This window comes from Benincasa hispida, chromosome 10 (genome assembly GCF_027475165.1).
Source record: "Benincasa hispida cultivar pf3 chromosome 10, pf3_genome.v1.1, whole genome shotgun sequence".
NCBI lineage: Eukaryota > Viridiplantae > Streptophyta > Magnoliopsida > Cucurbitales > Cucurbitaceae > Benincasa > Benincasa hispida.
Genome location: NC_143487.1, coordinates 8,012,388 through 8,028,319, shown reverse-complemented (window position 1 = coordinate 8,028,319; position 15,932 = coordinate 8,012,388). Strand labels below are relative to the sequence as shown.

The window sequence follows — 15,932 nt, the reverse complement described above, 5'->3', positions numbered from 1 at the left end:
TCCTTTTGTTTCAGGTTTTGCAGCAAAATCACTACAGCCCCAACCTACTGTCAAGACATCCCTCATCTATCCACCACCACCTTGGCATGACTAACATTCCTGTTACTTACCTTAACAAGTCAGTACCGAAAACCCCCCATCACCAACAAACCCTTCAATCTCATCCAACAGCCCGTGTCAAACGCCTTCACGACTTATATCAAGCTCATCTCAAGCTGACCCCTCCATCCCATCACCATCCAAGTCAGTATCCCAATCTTCAGTTCAACCATACACCTCACCACTGTCTCAAATATCAAATCTGCTGCCCATGTCTAGCCCTTCAACGTCTTCTTCTCTCAACTGCTCAAATCCACCCTCTCCTGATGGCCAAAACTCATATACACCGCCTGTACCCCCTGGCCACCCGATGATCACCCGTGCCAAGGCTGGGATATTTAAGCCGAAAATATGGATGACAAAAACCACAGCTCGTGATTGCACTCTCACTGAACCTACAAGGATCAATGATGCACTGGCCACTCTGACTTGGAAAAATTCCATGGATTTAGAGAAGCAAGCTCTAGCCAAGAACCATACGTGGAATCTAGTGCCAGCCCCTTCTCATAAAACAATTGTTGGTTATCGGTGGGTGTTCATAATCAAGAGGAACTCAGATGGCTCCATTCAAAGGTACAAAGCTCGACTTGTCGCGAAGGGGTTCCATCAAAGTCCTGACGTAGATTTCTTTGAAACCTTCAGCCCTGTAGTCAAAGCCACCACCATCAGAGTAATTCTAACACTTGTTGTCTCCTATGAATGGCACATTCGGCAACTAGACTTCAATAATACATTCCTCAATGGCCATCTGGAAGAAGACGTATATATGTCCCAACCTCCAAGATATGTCGATCAATATATGCCTAATCATGTATGCAGGCTGCGCAAGGATATCTATGGGCTGAAGCAAGCTCCTCGAGCTTACAATACCACACTCAAAGACACTCTACATTCGTGGGGTTTCATTAGTAGTCGTGTTGATACTTCTTTGCTTATTTACAAGAAAGGCTCAACTATTGTTCTCATATTGATTTATGTGGACGATGTGATAATTACAGGTAACAGTCCCCAATTCATCAACAATATTATTGCTCGGCTGGACACAAAATTTGCACTCAAAGACCTTGAAACTATCAGTTATTTTCTTGGAATTCAAGCCTCTCCTATTAGTTCAAGTCTTCTCTTAACTCAAGCCAAATACATTGATGATCTGCTCTCTCGGTTGGACCTGACACACCTCAAACCAGCCCCTACTCCATCTGCTTCTTTCTATCGATGGCACCCCACTGCCTAATCCCTTTGTTTACTGTAGCACCATTGGAGCACTCCAATATCTCACCTCCACCCGGTCAGACATTGCTTACATTGTCAATCATCTCAGTCAATTCTTGAAGCAACCAACTGATGTCCATTGGCAAGGGGTAAAGAGAGTCCTTCAGTAACTAAGTGGTACCAAACACCATGGCTTACTGATTTCACTAGCAGTAAACCTCACCATAACAGCCTTTTTTTACACGGATTGGGCATCCAATGTCGATGATCGAAGATCTATAGCTGCCTACTGTGTATACTTGGGCAACACCGCTGTCTTTTGGTCCTCTAAGAAGCAAACAGCCGTGGTAAGGTCCAGCACCGAATCCAGATATTGAGCACTCGCTCACGCTTCTTCTGAAATTATATGGTTGAAACAGCTTCTGCTTGAACTTGGCTTCTCCACAGCTTCAAAACCAATATTATGGTGTGACAACATTAGTACCGGTGCACTAGCCACCAATCCGGTTTTCCATGCCAAAACTAAACACATAAGTCGACGTTCACTTTTTCCGAGATAAAGTGCTTGAAGGATGACATGCAGAAATGCATGTCATCTTAGGCCTTTTATTTAGAATTATGAGGGCTGTTAAGTAGAATATGTAGCAATTATGTTAGGAATTCATGATAAAATGAGCTTGCATCGTTCAACATGATGAATCTCGGCTAACCCATTATTATGCGTTATCATGCGTTCAATGTTCTATTTTTGTAGTTAACGCAGAAAGTGTACGCAAACGCGGAAGCCGAACTACCGCATAGACGACTGTATGCGGAGAAACTCTCCATCGCAAAGGCGAACGCATTCGATCAATGCATGGGTGTTGCGGTAATTAGCCGCATGCTTCCATCGCATGGGAGTTGCACTTGTCAAGCGATTGCGGTCATCGTATAGAGTTGTGGTATTAAGCGAATGCGGTCACTGCATGATTGCGGCTACACAATAACACATACTAATGGGATCAACACAAGGTTGGTAGAATGAACGCATCATCGTACATCTCGAGAATAATAATAAAAAAAAAAGATAATATTGACATCTCACCTACCATGCCATTAGCAGCAGAGATTCAGAATGGACTAAACGCGCCACGAATTTCAGAATCAAAGCAGTCCATTAATGCTGTTAGCGATCCAGGCTCTATATAAAGAAGCCGATGAGCAAAATTTCAACTTGTCCGGGGATTATCCCTGCAATCTAGGGTTTATCCCTGCGATCCAAACAAATGCGTGAGAAGAAGCTTAAGAGTTCTTCACCTCCTTCCTCCATTCCAAGTGACGACCAGAGCCTTCGATCGGAGCTAGATCTCGAGAGAGTTAGCTCCTCCGCCCATCCATGGCACCACCGGCATCCTTGACGCACATCCGTTGGAAGCAAGTCATTGCTTCCAGCCGGTCATTTCATTTTCTCTTCTTTTCTTATATTGTATTGCATACATTTTGTGATTAAGGAATTAATACATTATGTGTTCAATGCATTTCTGTGTTTCCTTCGACTCCATCTCCATCTTCTTACTTAGCATCTTTAACTTTCATTGCATCACTTAGTGAGATTGCTAGAGTATCGCATACTTAGTTATGTGGATTAGAGATATGAAGCATGTCGCAAACCACCGAGAGGTGTACGTTGCGTGAGTGTATGAGAAAACCTTATTTGCTTAGTGTGAAGCTATAGCAACGCCTGTCTATAGGCATACGCAACGCTTGTCTATGAGTAAAGTCAGCAACAACTAACTGCTCGAGAGGGTAAGTGATTAGTCGTATTAAGCAATGTAAGCTATTGTTCACTAGAGATAGGAATAATCTTATGTCAGCAAAGTTTATGCGGTCACCTTGTCTTATGAGCGCTTCATTCATCAGTTAGGCATACTTGAGAGAGTAGTCTAAAATCCAAATCTAAGACTCGAGAGAGCTGAATGGAACGCATAGGCAAGAATGGGGAACTTAGAGATAAGCTCCATTTGCTATCACACAGCGTATGCACCCTACGGATAGGATATTGCATGCGTCCAAGAAGTAGGATATGGTGGCTGTATGCGGTCATCTCGACACTTATGCATACACACCGCATACATCCTAGATTTAGGCTTTTAGTGTGTGTAGCATGATCGCATAGCTTGTGTTGACTAAGGTTGCCCTTGTGGTCACTCTTAAGGGTTGCAATGAAGAGATCTCCACATTTAATCTATTTTTTCCATCCATTTACTTCCTGTCAATAGTTGTCGTGTCTTTACTTCTCTATCATATTTTCATTGCGTTGACTGTTAGCAAGGAGTTGGAGTAATGTTAGCTTAGCAGCCTCCCATCCATTCTTTTATTCAACCGCCGCATGCACGTTACCGCATTCATCCAGCTACAAGTCCCTGAGTTCAACCTCGGATCACCCGAGAAACTTGCATTCGCATTATACTTGGCGTGAGCGCAAGAAAACTTGTGACAGGACGCATGGCCATCGCATACATTTGTTAACGCATAGTCATTCCAACGCATGACCATCGACACATGACAATCAATGCATACTTCAAGAACATGCACCGCATATTGCATCCACGGAATTTTAGTTGTCGAGTAAATTGACATCTAATTTCCCCTCATTAAGTTTTTGTCGCCATTGTCGAAGATTGGCAAATTTTTATTGTTGAATATTTTTGTGGTATTTTGCAGGACAGATCTCTGTTGTTCTGTTTGTTTATGCGGAGAGCAGGCTGACGGTATGAGTACTGGGATTGAACCAGAATTTGACGCCGACCTAGAGATCGAGCGAACCTTTCACGCGAGAACACGTCAAAACCGTACAAGAAAAAGAAGAAACATGGCAAACAACAATGATAGGCCCGAGGGGAACCAGAGAATAAATCGGCCGGCGCAAGAACCAGTTTTTCTGGTCGCCAACCGTAATATTCCCATGAGGAACTATGCGGCACCGAATTTATATGACTTCTCGCCTGGAATTGCAAGACCTACGGTGGAAGAGAATGCAAGATTCGAAATCAAGTCGGTCATGCTCCAAGTAATTAAAAATATGGGGCAGTTTGGAGGTCTACAAGGAAAAGACCTGCATGCTCATTTGACCAGCTTTGTAGAAATGTGTAATACATTATCCATCCCTGACGTGACTCTTGAAGGAATAAGATTATATCTCTTCCCATATACACTTTGGGATGAGGCAAAGAGGTGGGCTCATTCATTGGAGCCAAATGAAATCAACTCTTAGGATCAGTTGGTTGAGCGATTTATGAACCCCCCCCCCCCCCCCCCCCCCCCAGTCAACGCAAGCAGACGAAGGGATGTGTTAAATTTCGAGCAAATGGAAAATGAAACTCTAAGCACCGCATGGTGCGATTCAGAAGACTGGTGAAGAACTGTCCGCATATCGGGATTCCTGACTGCATTCTTATGGAAACCTTCTATAATGGCCTGGATAGATCGACGCAAGCTGATGCTGATGCTGATGCCTCCGTGGCAGGAGGATTTATGGACAAAACGTACATTGAAGCCAAGGTCATCATAGATCGTATTTCGCGAAATACAGATGACTGGGTAGATGATAGGAATGGAAGAAGAAACCCAAAGTAAAGAAAAACATAAAGCACCATTGTACCTGCTAATACAATGACCACATTGGCCGCCCAAATGGCTGCAGTCACCTCGCTCCTCCAAACGATGGTGACTAATCAAGAAACCCTCTCTCAGGTTGCAGCGCAAGCCAATACGCTAACACAAATGGCAGCGATAAGCTGTGTACAATGCGGAGGGGGTCATTCCATGGAAATGTGCCCATCAAACCCACAGACAGTGTACTCCATCTAGAACAACCCATACAGCAACACGTACAACCCAGGTTGGCGGAATCATCCCAACTTCAGTTGGGGAGGGAACAATGACCAGGGAGGCCAAAGGAATCTGCAGAACAATCATTCCGGGAATCGAGACAATCCTCCGACTTTTCATCCAGGTCAGAATCAGAGTCAGTACCAAAATAGGCAATTGCACAACCAACCTTCCTCATCCAACACCTCAACGAATTCATCGTCCTTGGAAGCTCTGCTCAAGCAGTATATAGAAAAAAATGATGCGATCATGCAATCACAAGCATCTTTCATAAGGAACTTGGAGGTCCAGGTCGGGCAGCTGGCAGCCGAGCTTAGAAACAGAACACCTGGAATGCTGCCCAACAATTCAAAAGCCCCTGGATCGAATGGGAAGAAACAATGTCAAAATTGACATTGGGCAAGCAAGTCTGACCGTCTGCAGGGATGCGGTTGTGGTAACCCTAAAGAACCTTCTTTAAACAGCATCCCTATCACATCTTTACTGCTTTCTTTACTACTTTCTTTACTGCTTTATCATTGTGTTATTTAAATCAGTTTAGTGCTTTCATCCTGCTTACTTGAATTTATTTCTACTTCAATTCCAGCTTGCGTTAATTTCATGTCTAGTTGAATTTATTTCCATTCCAGTCTATGTTTGCGTTGATCTTAAATTCTGTGAATGAATGTTATAAGTAAATACCGCAACGTCTTATCAATTTGGTTTTAGGATAAGCGTTGCGATGTTGGTGAAACATTGCGCCCATCCTATAAAATAAAAGAAAAAAAATGATAAAATATTCGCGGAGAGAGTAGTCAAATTGCTTCAACTCCAGAGAGAATTATTACTTAGCAGACGAAAGGACGTCCTTTCTGCTAAGTCATAGTGGGAGGGGCGCGACAGACTTTTTGGAATACCAAAGCCTGCCACACAGCAATCGTGTTGGGCCCATTAAATCCATTGGTGCATAGATGAAAAGCTCGACTTAATCGACCATCGACCAAGAGTTCAAGTCCCAATGTCTCTTTTTTTTCCAAAGTGATTCATATCGAGCCATTGTGAAAAGGTATGTCAAGCATATGGAAGGTGTTGGCCTTAACCAGTTTATTTCGAGGGATTCTATTCATGACTGCACCATTGTTGGCGGAGGAGCCGATTTTGGAGAGGAAAATGACGGCAATTTGGTTGGAAAAGAGGTCGGTGCAGAGTCTGGCCAATCGACCGTCAGTAGATGTTTGTTTTAATTACAATGTAATTACGAATATTTTGCAATCTGATTCGTATGGCTGAGGTTAATTTAAACTTTTATAAATTTGTTTATATTTTATTTTTAATTTGTTTTGTCATTTTTATGAATGAAATTATGATTTTCTATTTTTACAAATACAAAGATAAAATCTTCTACTCTTCTTGTTAGCTCAATAACATAGGGATTGTTTGGGACATCAACTAAAAGTTGGTGGAGTGTGCTGGACATCAAATATAATAGTGGTTTATTATGTATATTTATCTTTGTTGCAATATTTATTATTTGTTACTATTTTTCACTAATTCTTTTTTCTTTTTTGCTACAATATTTACTATTTCCAAAGACTAACTATTATAACCTATAGATTGCAATAATCACAGATTATAGTAATTAATTCAGTGCCCTAAAAGCTCCCCTACTTCGAGGTTAAAGATACAAAATGATTAATTACTGCTATTTTTTGCAGAGTGTTAAAAAAATTACTAATAAGACTTCTCATTCTAGACGTTTTTTTTTAGTTCTCAATTTTATCTAAAGTATGAAAATTTCTTGATTATAAAAAAAAATAAAAAATAAAAAAATCTTAAGATTTTACTAACAAAAAATTGATGCTATCATTAAGTTATTAATTTATAAACATTTCTAAATACCATAATACCATGAACATACTACAAGAATGTTGCATCACACATTAAATTCATATCAATTTTTAAACTAATCTATTTAATCTTAGCAATATGTTTGAAGCACATTAAAAAAATAAAACAATAATTGCCTCATGCGATTAAGAGTTTGATGGTTGATGTAATATGTGAGACTTTTCTATTGATAATTAATGATGTTTTCTCTTTCGTAAAAAGTAAACAACAATTTTGACTATCAAATATTCCCTTGAAACAAGTGACTTGAAATTTTTAGCAAAAGAAAAAAAAAAACAAAACAAAAGCAAAAATATTAGAGATAGATATGAAAATGACTCGATAATTAGACCCAATTTTAAGATCTATCATTGAGATATTGGAACTCATAACGAGATGTACTAATAACGGTAACCAATAATTATTCTCAATGGAACCAAATAATTGAAATAAAAGCTAGCAAGTAAAAGTAGAGAGAAATTAATCTAGACTGACAATTTTGCACCTTTGGACGTAAAAGAGAAAAACTAAAAAAAAAAAAAAAAAAAAAAAAAAAAAAAAAAAAAAAAAAAGGTTTGAATTTATATTTAATAGCCATTGCAGACAAAAAAAAATCAAGTTGACCAACTGATCAAAGTCATTCAGCTGGTTTGGGTCTCTCTCTCTACATAATTAATTTAAATCCTATTTTGATTTCTCAACTTAATTTTATTTTATTTGATTCTTAAATTTTGAAAGCATATATTTTAGTCATTTAATTTTTAAAAGACATTTATTTTAGTCTCTACGATTAAAATTTTGAAAATGTGAGGCAGCATTTTTTTGGAGCTAAATGTGTTTAGCAAGATAATAATAATTATCGATGCGTCAAAATAGTGAACGACCAAAATTTTAAATGAAAAATGACTTTTAAATTATCTCATATGAAATCACTTTACCATCTTATTTACATTGAAACCATAGATTTTTTAACATGATTAATTTATTTGGTAGCTTAGTTATTTAAAAATACAAGTCATGTGATCCTTTTGTTAAGAAGTTAATTAACAAAATTTTAATAGTAAATATTTTTTAAAAGTTCAAAAACTAAAATATAATTTTTAAAAAATTTAAAAACCAAAATAAAATAATGTTCAAAGTTGAGAGACCAAAATAAAGTTTAAACCTATATAATTTTAGGGTATCTTCTTTTTATTCTTTTGTTTCATGCAGCCGTGGCATGTTGTCCAAGTCAAACGTTAACCCATTTCCATTGAGTGACTGTAACAGTTTTATTGGCCCAAGCACTTATTTGTTGAGAAGGTTTCCGTTTCATTCAACCCTTGAAGAGCTCGATATTCTTCTTGCTGATCAACGTTCCTTTTTGTGTGAATTCCCCAGCGGCGAACTACGCGTTCTATGAAACGAGAAGCAAGAACAATGCAGCTTGTGTTGCGGGAGATGCCCACCCGCAACATATTTGCAACTCCGCTCCTCTCCCTCCTGTCGATCATCTCTCGTTTTCTCTCTTCCATCTCTATCTCGTCCTCTCACTCGGGCATTTCTCTCTAGCAATCATCTATCTCCTCTCCCTCTGGCGACCAAATTGAACGATCAGTCTATCGGTCAGTTTAAGACAATTAGTGAAAAAGCGTCGATACTTGTTGATTTAGTAATGAATGGCCAATAAGAGATGATGAGGTATTGTGAATGTATTAACTTAATTGAGATATTTACTATCCACACAATATGTCTTAAAAAAAAAAGGACAGTTAGTGTGGTTTGATCCAATATGCATTTTGGTAATTAGGTAGAAAGACACCACTTTTATTGAACATATATAGAACAAAAACACTATACGTTTTTTAGTGTACATATACATAAACAATAATATAATACGTGTGCCATCCCCATGCAGGGTTTTTGAAGCCACAACAGAAATTAAAACGCGCGCTCTTTTTTACCCTGAACAATAATAAAAGCACCACAAAACAAGATATATATGAATATTATGATACACTTGGGTTGAGAGGAATAATGGAACCACACATATTTGGTTTTAAATACTTAACACTATAGTTAATAAATTTTAGTTGAGCCTTCTGCAATTGGACCTAATTTCTCCCTGGTTACCGGTTAAAGGACGGATATTTCCCATGTTGATCATGGACTGGCCGAAACTGTCGAAGAACTGCTGCTGGTTGCCGGCGAAAATGTCGACAATTTGGACGGTGTCCTCGCCGGGAGTAGAGGAGAGTACCTGGTCGCTGCCGAGAAGGCCAAAGTTGGACTGAAGGTTTGTGTAGTAGTTGTTGTCGAAGTCGTCGGGAGTGGTGGGGTCCAGGTTCACAAACGTGTCTCTGCTGCCACTACATGCTCGACGGAGCTGTTGTGCATACGTGGCGTCCAGCGTGTTGTCTGGATTGGACACGTTTAAGCGGTTGTCGAAAAATCGGCATCTTGATCGCCCGAATGTGTGGGCCCCTACCATACCACGTCACGTTTTTTACATTTCCATTATTATTAATTTCCATGCATTACAAAAATATTAAAAATATATATTCTTTATTTGTCATGTGCCAGATTGCAATGGAATATTTAGAAGAGATGCACAAATATGAGTATAGTCGAGTATGCACTCAACTATTTTTTTTTAGAGAAAAATACTGTTTTGGTTTTTATGTTTTGAGTCTAATTTCTATTTAGGTATAAGTTTTAAAATATTATACATTTAATCTTTAAATTTTAAGTTTGGTTTCAATTTAATCTTTAAGTTTTTAAAATGATACAATTTTATCCTTAACATTTGAGTTTTGTTTTAATTTGGTCTATACGTTTCAAAATTTACATTTTTAATCTCTGTTATTCACTAAATATTTTTTTTGTCTTTAGTATTAATTTATGTTAATAAATTAAAAATCATTAAAAGATCATAATTAATTAAGTTTCTCTATTTAAAATTTTAATTCATATTTAATTTTAATTAATTAATAGAAATTGACTTCAATGATTGAAAGTAAATATTTAATGAAAATTTGAGGTTTAAAATGTAAAATCTTCAAACCTATGAACCAAATTGAAACAAAACTCAAATCTCAAAGATAAAATTATAATATTTTGAAACGTAAAGATTAAATTGAAACAAAATTCAAAACTTAAATATCAAATGTGTAACATTTGAAAACCTAGGAACTAAATAGAAATTAGATAAAAAAAACCTAAGAATCAAAAAAAGTATTTTTTCTATTTTTTTTAACCATATTTAAATATATCTCAAGATGGAATTATCTTCGTACAACTCACTCTAATGAAAAAAAAAAAACCCAAAGGAATTTGAATATTTAAGAAAAGATGTAAGAGAAATTTATTACACGTTATAAATTTTATGAGTTTTATCAACCCATCTCAATTTGTAGCTACTGCGTACTGTACTCATGACACTGTGGCCGACATAGGAAATAACAACATTATCACTCTCATGACATCTTATCTCATTTTATTGGGTACAGCCAAAATTAAGGTTCTAATCCCTAGACGGGTGGCGGCTCATGCAGTTCAATTATTTGTGTTTGGTGTGACAATAATATGATTCAAGAAATTTTGATTGTATCTCAATCATCTCACGTATTTAAATAGTTGAGATGGTGAAAAAAAGAAATCAATCAAGAAAAATCATCATAATTGCAATAAAAATCATGATTATGACATATCTCAAAGAAAAATACTTGACTCCATCACGAGTTATGTTCTTCTTTAAATATTCTATCTAAATGTTCAATCACAAATTATCATGCGATAAATATTTTCTTATTTTAAAAAAAAAAAATGTTTTCTTAATGTTTTGTTATTTTTTTAATTGAAAGATACACAGGGAGATGAGTGTAATTTTAAATTGTACTTGCATCTATTTTAAATAAAATAAAGTGAATTAAAAGACAACCAAATGCAAACAAAAATCAAGAGATTGACAACTAATACGCAAGATCGTAGAATGGAATAATCAATATAATTTCAATCTCTTTGCTTGACTCATGAGTAGAATACAAAAACATGCGTCACTTTCAATTTGTGAAAAAAATAATCTAAAAACAAATTAGTAAAAATAAAATATTAGAAAATGAAAATGTCCTGAGTTTTCTTTTTTTTTTTTTTTTTCTTTGGAAAAAAAGTACTACAATACATTCTACGCTATGAAATAGTGGGCATGAAGATGATGAGAGAGAGAAATAATGAAAAGCAGCCATGCATGTGGGCTACAACACACTAGTCTGGCCGACATATTTTGTCTTGAAATATTTAAAATGGTTTTTTTTTTTTATTTAGGATAATTATAATGGATAGCAATTTTAAGGATAATAATCAAGTGTATAGTAACATTTAAAAAAAAATGTAAATATAACAAAATTTATCAGTGATAGACTTCTATGATAGACTTGTATTGATAGATCACCAACGATATAGTATATCATTGGACCATAAGTCTATCAACAATAGAAGTCTATCGCTAATAGATTTTGTTATATTTGCAATTTTTTAAAATGTTGCTATATATGCTAATATTTTGAATATGATTGTTATATTTGCAATTATCTCTTTTATTTATTTGGTTTAAATTTATTTATATACTTACCAGATAAGGCAACAAGATCAGTAGAATCAAGTCCCACTCTACCGAACTTGTGTTTAAGTTGTGTAACATTCTCAAAGGGACTCGGAAGCCCATCGATTGCGCCTTGTAAGTTTGCCGTTCTGCTGTCTCTTCTTCCTAGTTGAACTTCCCAACACGGTCCACCTGCCTGTTGTGAAAATTGTCAACTACATTGTAACAGCTTCATCGAATTATAGGACATGATTAAGTTAAGTTACCAAGGAAACTGCTTCCACAGAAGCTATGGCTAAGATGTCGGCACAAGAAACAACACCAGGACAAGCCTCCTCGAGTGCGGCTTTAATGTCATTAACAATGTTAAAACCTGTAATATTGGCGTTTCCAGGAGCACCAAGCTCACTCACTACGCCGGTTTGGTTCACTAATAAAACTGATCCATCACAACCCTGAAAATTTTAAACAACCATCTAAATAACTTGACGTATAGTAATACAAAATTAATCTTTGTGAAAAAAATTACATCAACGAAGCAGTCGTGGAAATGAAGGCGAATAAGTCTGGCACCAGCACGATCGTCGGTCTCCAAAGCCTGCTGTACCACACCGCGCACAATGTTGGATACGTCAGGGCATGAGTCGTCGTAAAACGTGGGACAGAGCTGAGCTTTAGAAGCTCTAACCATCAACCCCACGAACAAAAAGAAAGCAACTTTGAAGAAGGAAGCCATATTGTTCTTTTGTTTTGGTGATGGATTGTGCGCATAAAGCAGGTCCTTTTATAGGTTAAAAAAATAAAAATATCAAGAATAATGGGGTTATGGATATGGACAAGGTGGTGGTGGCTAAATCACCGGCGAGAATTTTACGTGCCAAGGCCGATGAACGTTGTGAGGAGAGAGAACATTGGAGGGTTTTACTTTTCAAATTGGGAAGGGAAATTAAAGTTTTGATACTGATGGCTTTTGATTATTATATGTTCTTTTTTTTTTTTTTTATCCTTTAATTTAATGTATTTTTATGTGACACAGCGAAACTCTTTCTCATGCAAATAAAATAAATAGTACACAATAATACAATAATGGTGTAGTAGTTAACAAATAGGACTTGAAGAAGGGGTGGGGATGGGTTTGGGTAGTCAAGTAGTATATTATGTATGTCTTATTCTCAATTCACTGCTCAAACATACTCTTTCTCCGACAAATTTGAATAGTTGTTTTGATTACGTCGTTGATAATATATATGTATGTATGCTTTCAATAGCTAACCATTATAAATGTGTGATTTGATTTATCAAATCTTATGAACTTATCATATTGCCTTTAAAATTGGAAAAAAAATATATTCATAGATCATATGTTTTTATAGATGGTAGAAGAGAAACTATTTTAGACGATGGACAATTTTACACGGTTAAATGTATGAGAAAGAAATTCTAAGAGTATTTTGAATTTCTATTATCTTTTGGTTATTAAGATCTCGTTGGGTAACCATTTAGTTTTTTGTTTTTCTTTTTTTTAAATTAAGTCTATTTCATCAACATTTCTTACAATGATTTGCATCTTTCAGTGCAACTACTAAATTCTTAGCTAAATTCCAAAAATAAAAACTACTTTTTGAAAAACTTTTTTAGTTTTCAAAATTTAGCTTGGTTTTTTAAATCATTGATGAAAAGTAGTTAACAATGAATGAAATTTAGAGGTGGAAATAATGCCCATAGGCTTAATTTTCAAAAACAAAAACAAAAAAAAAAATAGTTACTAAAGGACATGTAAATTATTAAATCTACTTTCGAAGAATACTCGAAAACCATATTGTGCTACCTTCATTCAATAATTTCCTTTTTTGCAATAGGGTGAGGGTCCATAAGCCTAAACCGGAAAATTTGTATAAATATAATTTATTGCAATTCCTCTTTATACTAGTAAGCTTTATCATAGCAAAAAGCCTTTTTCACATGTGTATTTCTAATGTCTATCTACAAACTCGGTTGATGACAAAATTTGATCAAGGAAATTCACTTGACTTTACATGTCGACGGTAGATTAATAATTTGATAAAAAAGATCACCTACAAAAAAAATAAAAATAAAACACTAATAATGTGGTGTCAGCCACAGAGACTTTAATACATAAATTAGTTTCTAATAAAGAGTCGGGCCATAATAAACTTTTTTAGGAAGAAGATGAACTTATGTAACGCATAAATGTTAGGCCTTTGTATCCAATGGAATTAACCTAGGGTTTCTCTAAGAAAGCAAGACTGGTTTGGGTTCCAGTTGGTGGACTAAGTCAACCATGACCTTTGGAGAAGAGTCCTCTCCTTAGCTTTCGAGGTTGAATCCATTATCTGGGCTCTCTGAATTCGAGGAAAGTTAGAGTCCGATCGGGTTGATTTAAGAAAAAAATATTTTTTCGAAAGATTCATTTTTATTTAAATACTTCTAATAAAAACGGATTAAAATATATTTGACAAACTATTTTGAGCGATTACAAAATACTCCAATTCATTTTTTAAATCAAATATTTGAAAATGTATTTCAAATACATTCTTAATATATTTGGAGTTTACTCTCAATGTTGTACCTCTTTCAGATTTGTAATTCTTTTGGTCCAAAATACTGATGACAGATGGTATAAAATTTTATTATCCCTTTGTTATTATTTTGAGGGAGAGGGGTCCCTTGTACCAAAAAGTCAAGAAATTTATTATTGATTACTTTTCATGTTTACGGTTTTAATATTATGAATGGATATATTTAAAACAAATTAATTTAGAATTTGTTCAAATTAACTAGCAATTTGGTTCTAATTTATTTTTCATTAGGGGTCCAAATCAACATGACCAGCTCAAACTTTGGAAACATAACTATATTTATTTTGAGAAGCAAAAGTTTACTATATCTAATCATAGATTTTAGTTTGGCTTTAAATCGTTAAATTGTACATTTTATTTGGCCAGGGCCAGCTAATGTTTCATATCATATAAATCACATAGATTGCATTTTAAATTAGATTTAAGTATATATATATACACACACACACACACTTTTCATTATCTAAATTTAAAAATCTACCAATTAAGTTTCGTTTCGATAATTATTATACTGGTCTCTATTTGATAATTTTATTTTATTTCTAATTTCTGGTTTTAATTAAAAATTAAGTTTATAAAATATTTCTTTCACCTATCAATTTTTGTTTATTTATTTTATCTAATTTGAAAACTATTTTTTAACATTTTAAACTTCTTAAAATTCTTACATTTGTTTAAACAAAATATTTTTAGAAAAATGGCAATAAAATTAACACAATTTTCTAAACCATAAAATTAAAAACAAAGTCTATATCAAGAGGGCTTCCTTTTAGTTTTGAAGAGCACCCTCTCAAAGTTTTTGTAGTACTCACACACTCTTTGATCCCACTCAATTATATTTCTCTCTAACTTACATTTCTTTTCTCTAACCTTTATCTTGTATGTCAACATGAGCATATCTTAAATAGTTAACCAAAGAAGAGTTATGCTCACGACCAAAAAATATGTTAGATGGTATAATCTTAAATTTGCCTTCGTCTATCAAGTTAATTTTTTGAATCAATCAATGATTTAATATTATTAGAGATGTGTCAAAAGATCATGAATTTAAACGGTTATAACGTTTAATTTTTTTTTAGGTGAAACCAAGTTAAGAAAAACTTAGGTCCAAAGTGGACAAATCATACTAGGAGTGAGATAGTTAATATTTATAGTATATGATAAATATGTGGGGGTGGCTGCTGGGAGAGGTTCCTTGAAGGCTGGTTTTGGATTTGAATCAGAGTAGGAGGCTACCTCTCATTTACCTGCTTCTTCAATTTATAAAATTATTAAATTGATTCTTTTGTCTCTTTCTAATTTCTAATAAACAAAACAAATTAAAGATAAGGATATTCAAAGTTTCTTGGCTCATAATTAATTGGAATTAAAAAAAGATTGAAATATATAGTTTTTTTATATCTAAATTAGATATAACCATGTGATTGGTGGGATCCAATTGCAACTTTCAAAAAATGGATCCTCTCATCCTCTCTCTGAGTTAACACTAACAACAAACTATAATTTATTTTTCAATACCAGGGAAAGATTTGTTCTGACAAATTAAGTTAAATTATGCTTAGTTAATATTAATTAACTATTTGAGATTAATTTAGTTGCAATCAGTCACCATCGGAAAGAAGAAATTAATTTAATTTAATATGGGATAGTTTATTTGGCATAAATAATTGAGAAATTGTAGTGTATTAGGTAGTAATTAACATAAA

The 15,932-nt window shown here is 35.0% G+C and overlaps 1 protein-coding gene across 1 annotated transcript; it reads right to left on the bottom strand.

The window, feature by feature from the left end:
* Nucleotides 1-8,832: 8,832 nt before the first annotated feature.
* Nucleotides 8,833-12,582, bottom strand: LOC120088559 (peroxidase 2-like). Its single transcript, XM_039045952.2, has 4 exons — nucleotides 12,156-12,582; nucleotides 11,893-12,081; nucleotides 11,657-11,822; nucleotides 8,833-9,510 (listed from the first exon to the last, which is right to left on the bottom strand). Exons 1-4 carry the CDS (start codon nucleotides 12,360-12,362, stop codon nucleotides 9,116-9,118), a joined length of 957 nt encoding a protein of 318 aa, XP_038901880.1. The 5' UTR covers nucleotides 12,363-12,582; the 3' UTR covers nucleotides 8,833-9,115.
* Nucleotides 12,583-15,932: the final 3,350 nt, after the last annotated feature.

Coding starts and splice junctions, on each gene's coding strand:
- LOC120088559 (XM_039045952.2), bottom strand. CDS start 12,362: ATGGCTTCCTTCTTCAAAGTTGCTTTCTTTTTGTTCGTGGGGTTGATG. Junction 12,082..12,155: donor TCCACGACTGCTTCGTTGAT/GTAATTTTTTTC, acceptor TAAAATTTTCAG/GGTTGTGATGGATCAGTTTT. Junction 11,823..11,892: donor CTGTGGAAGCAGTTTCCTTG/GTAACTTAACTT, acceptor TTTTCACAACAG/GCAGGTGGACCGTGTTGGGA.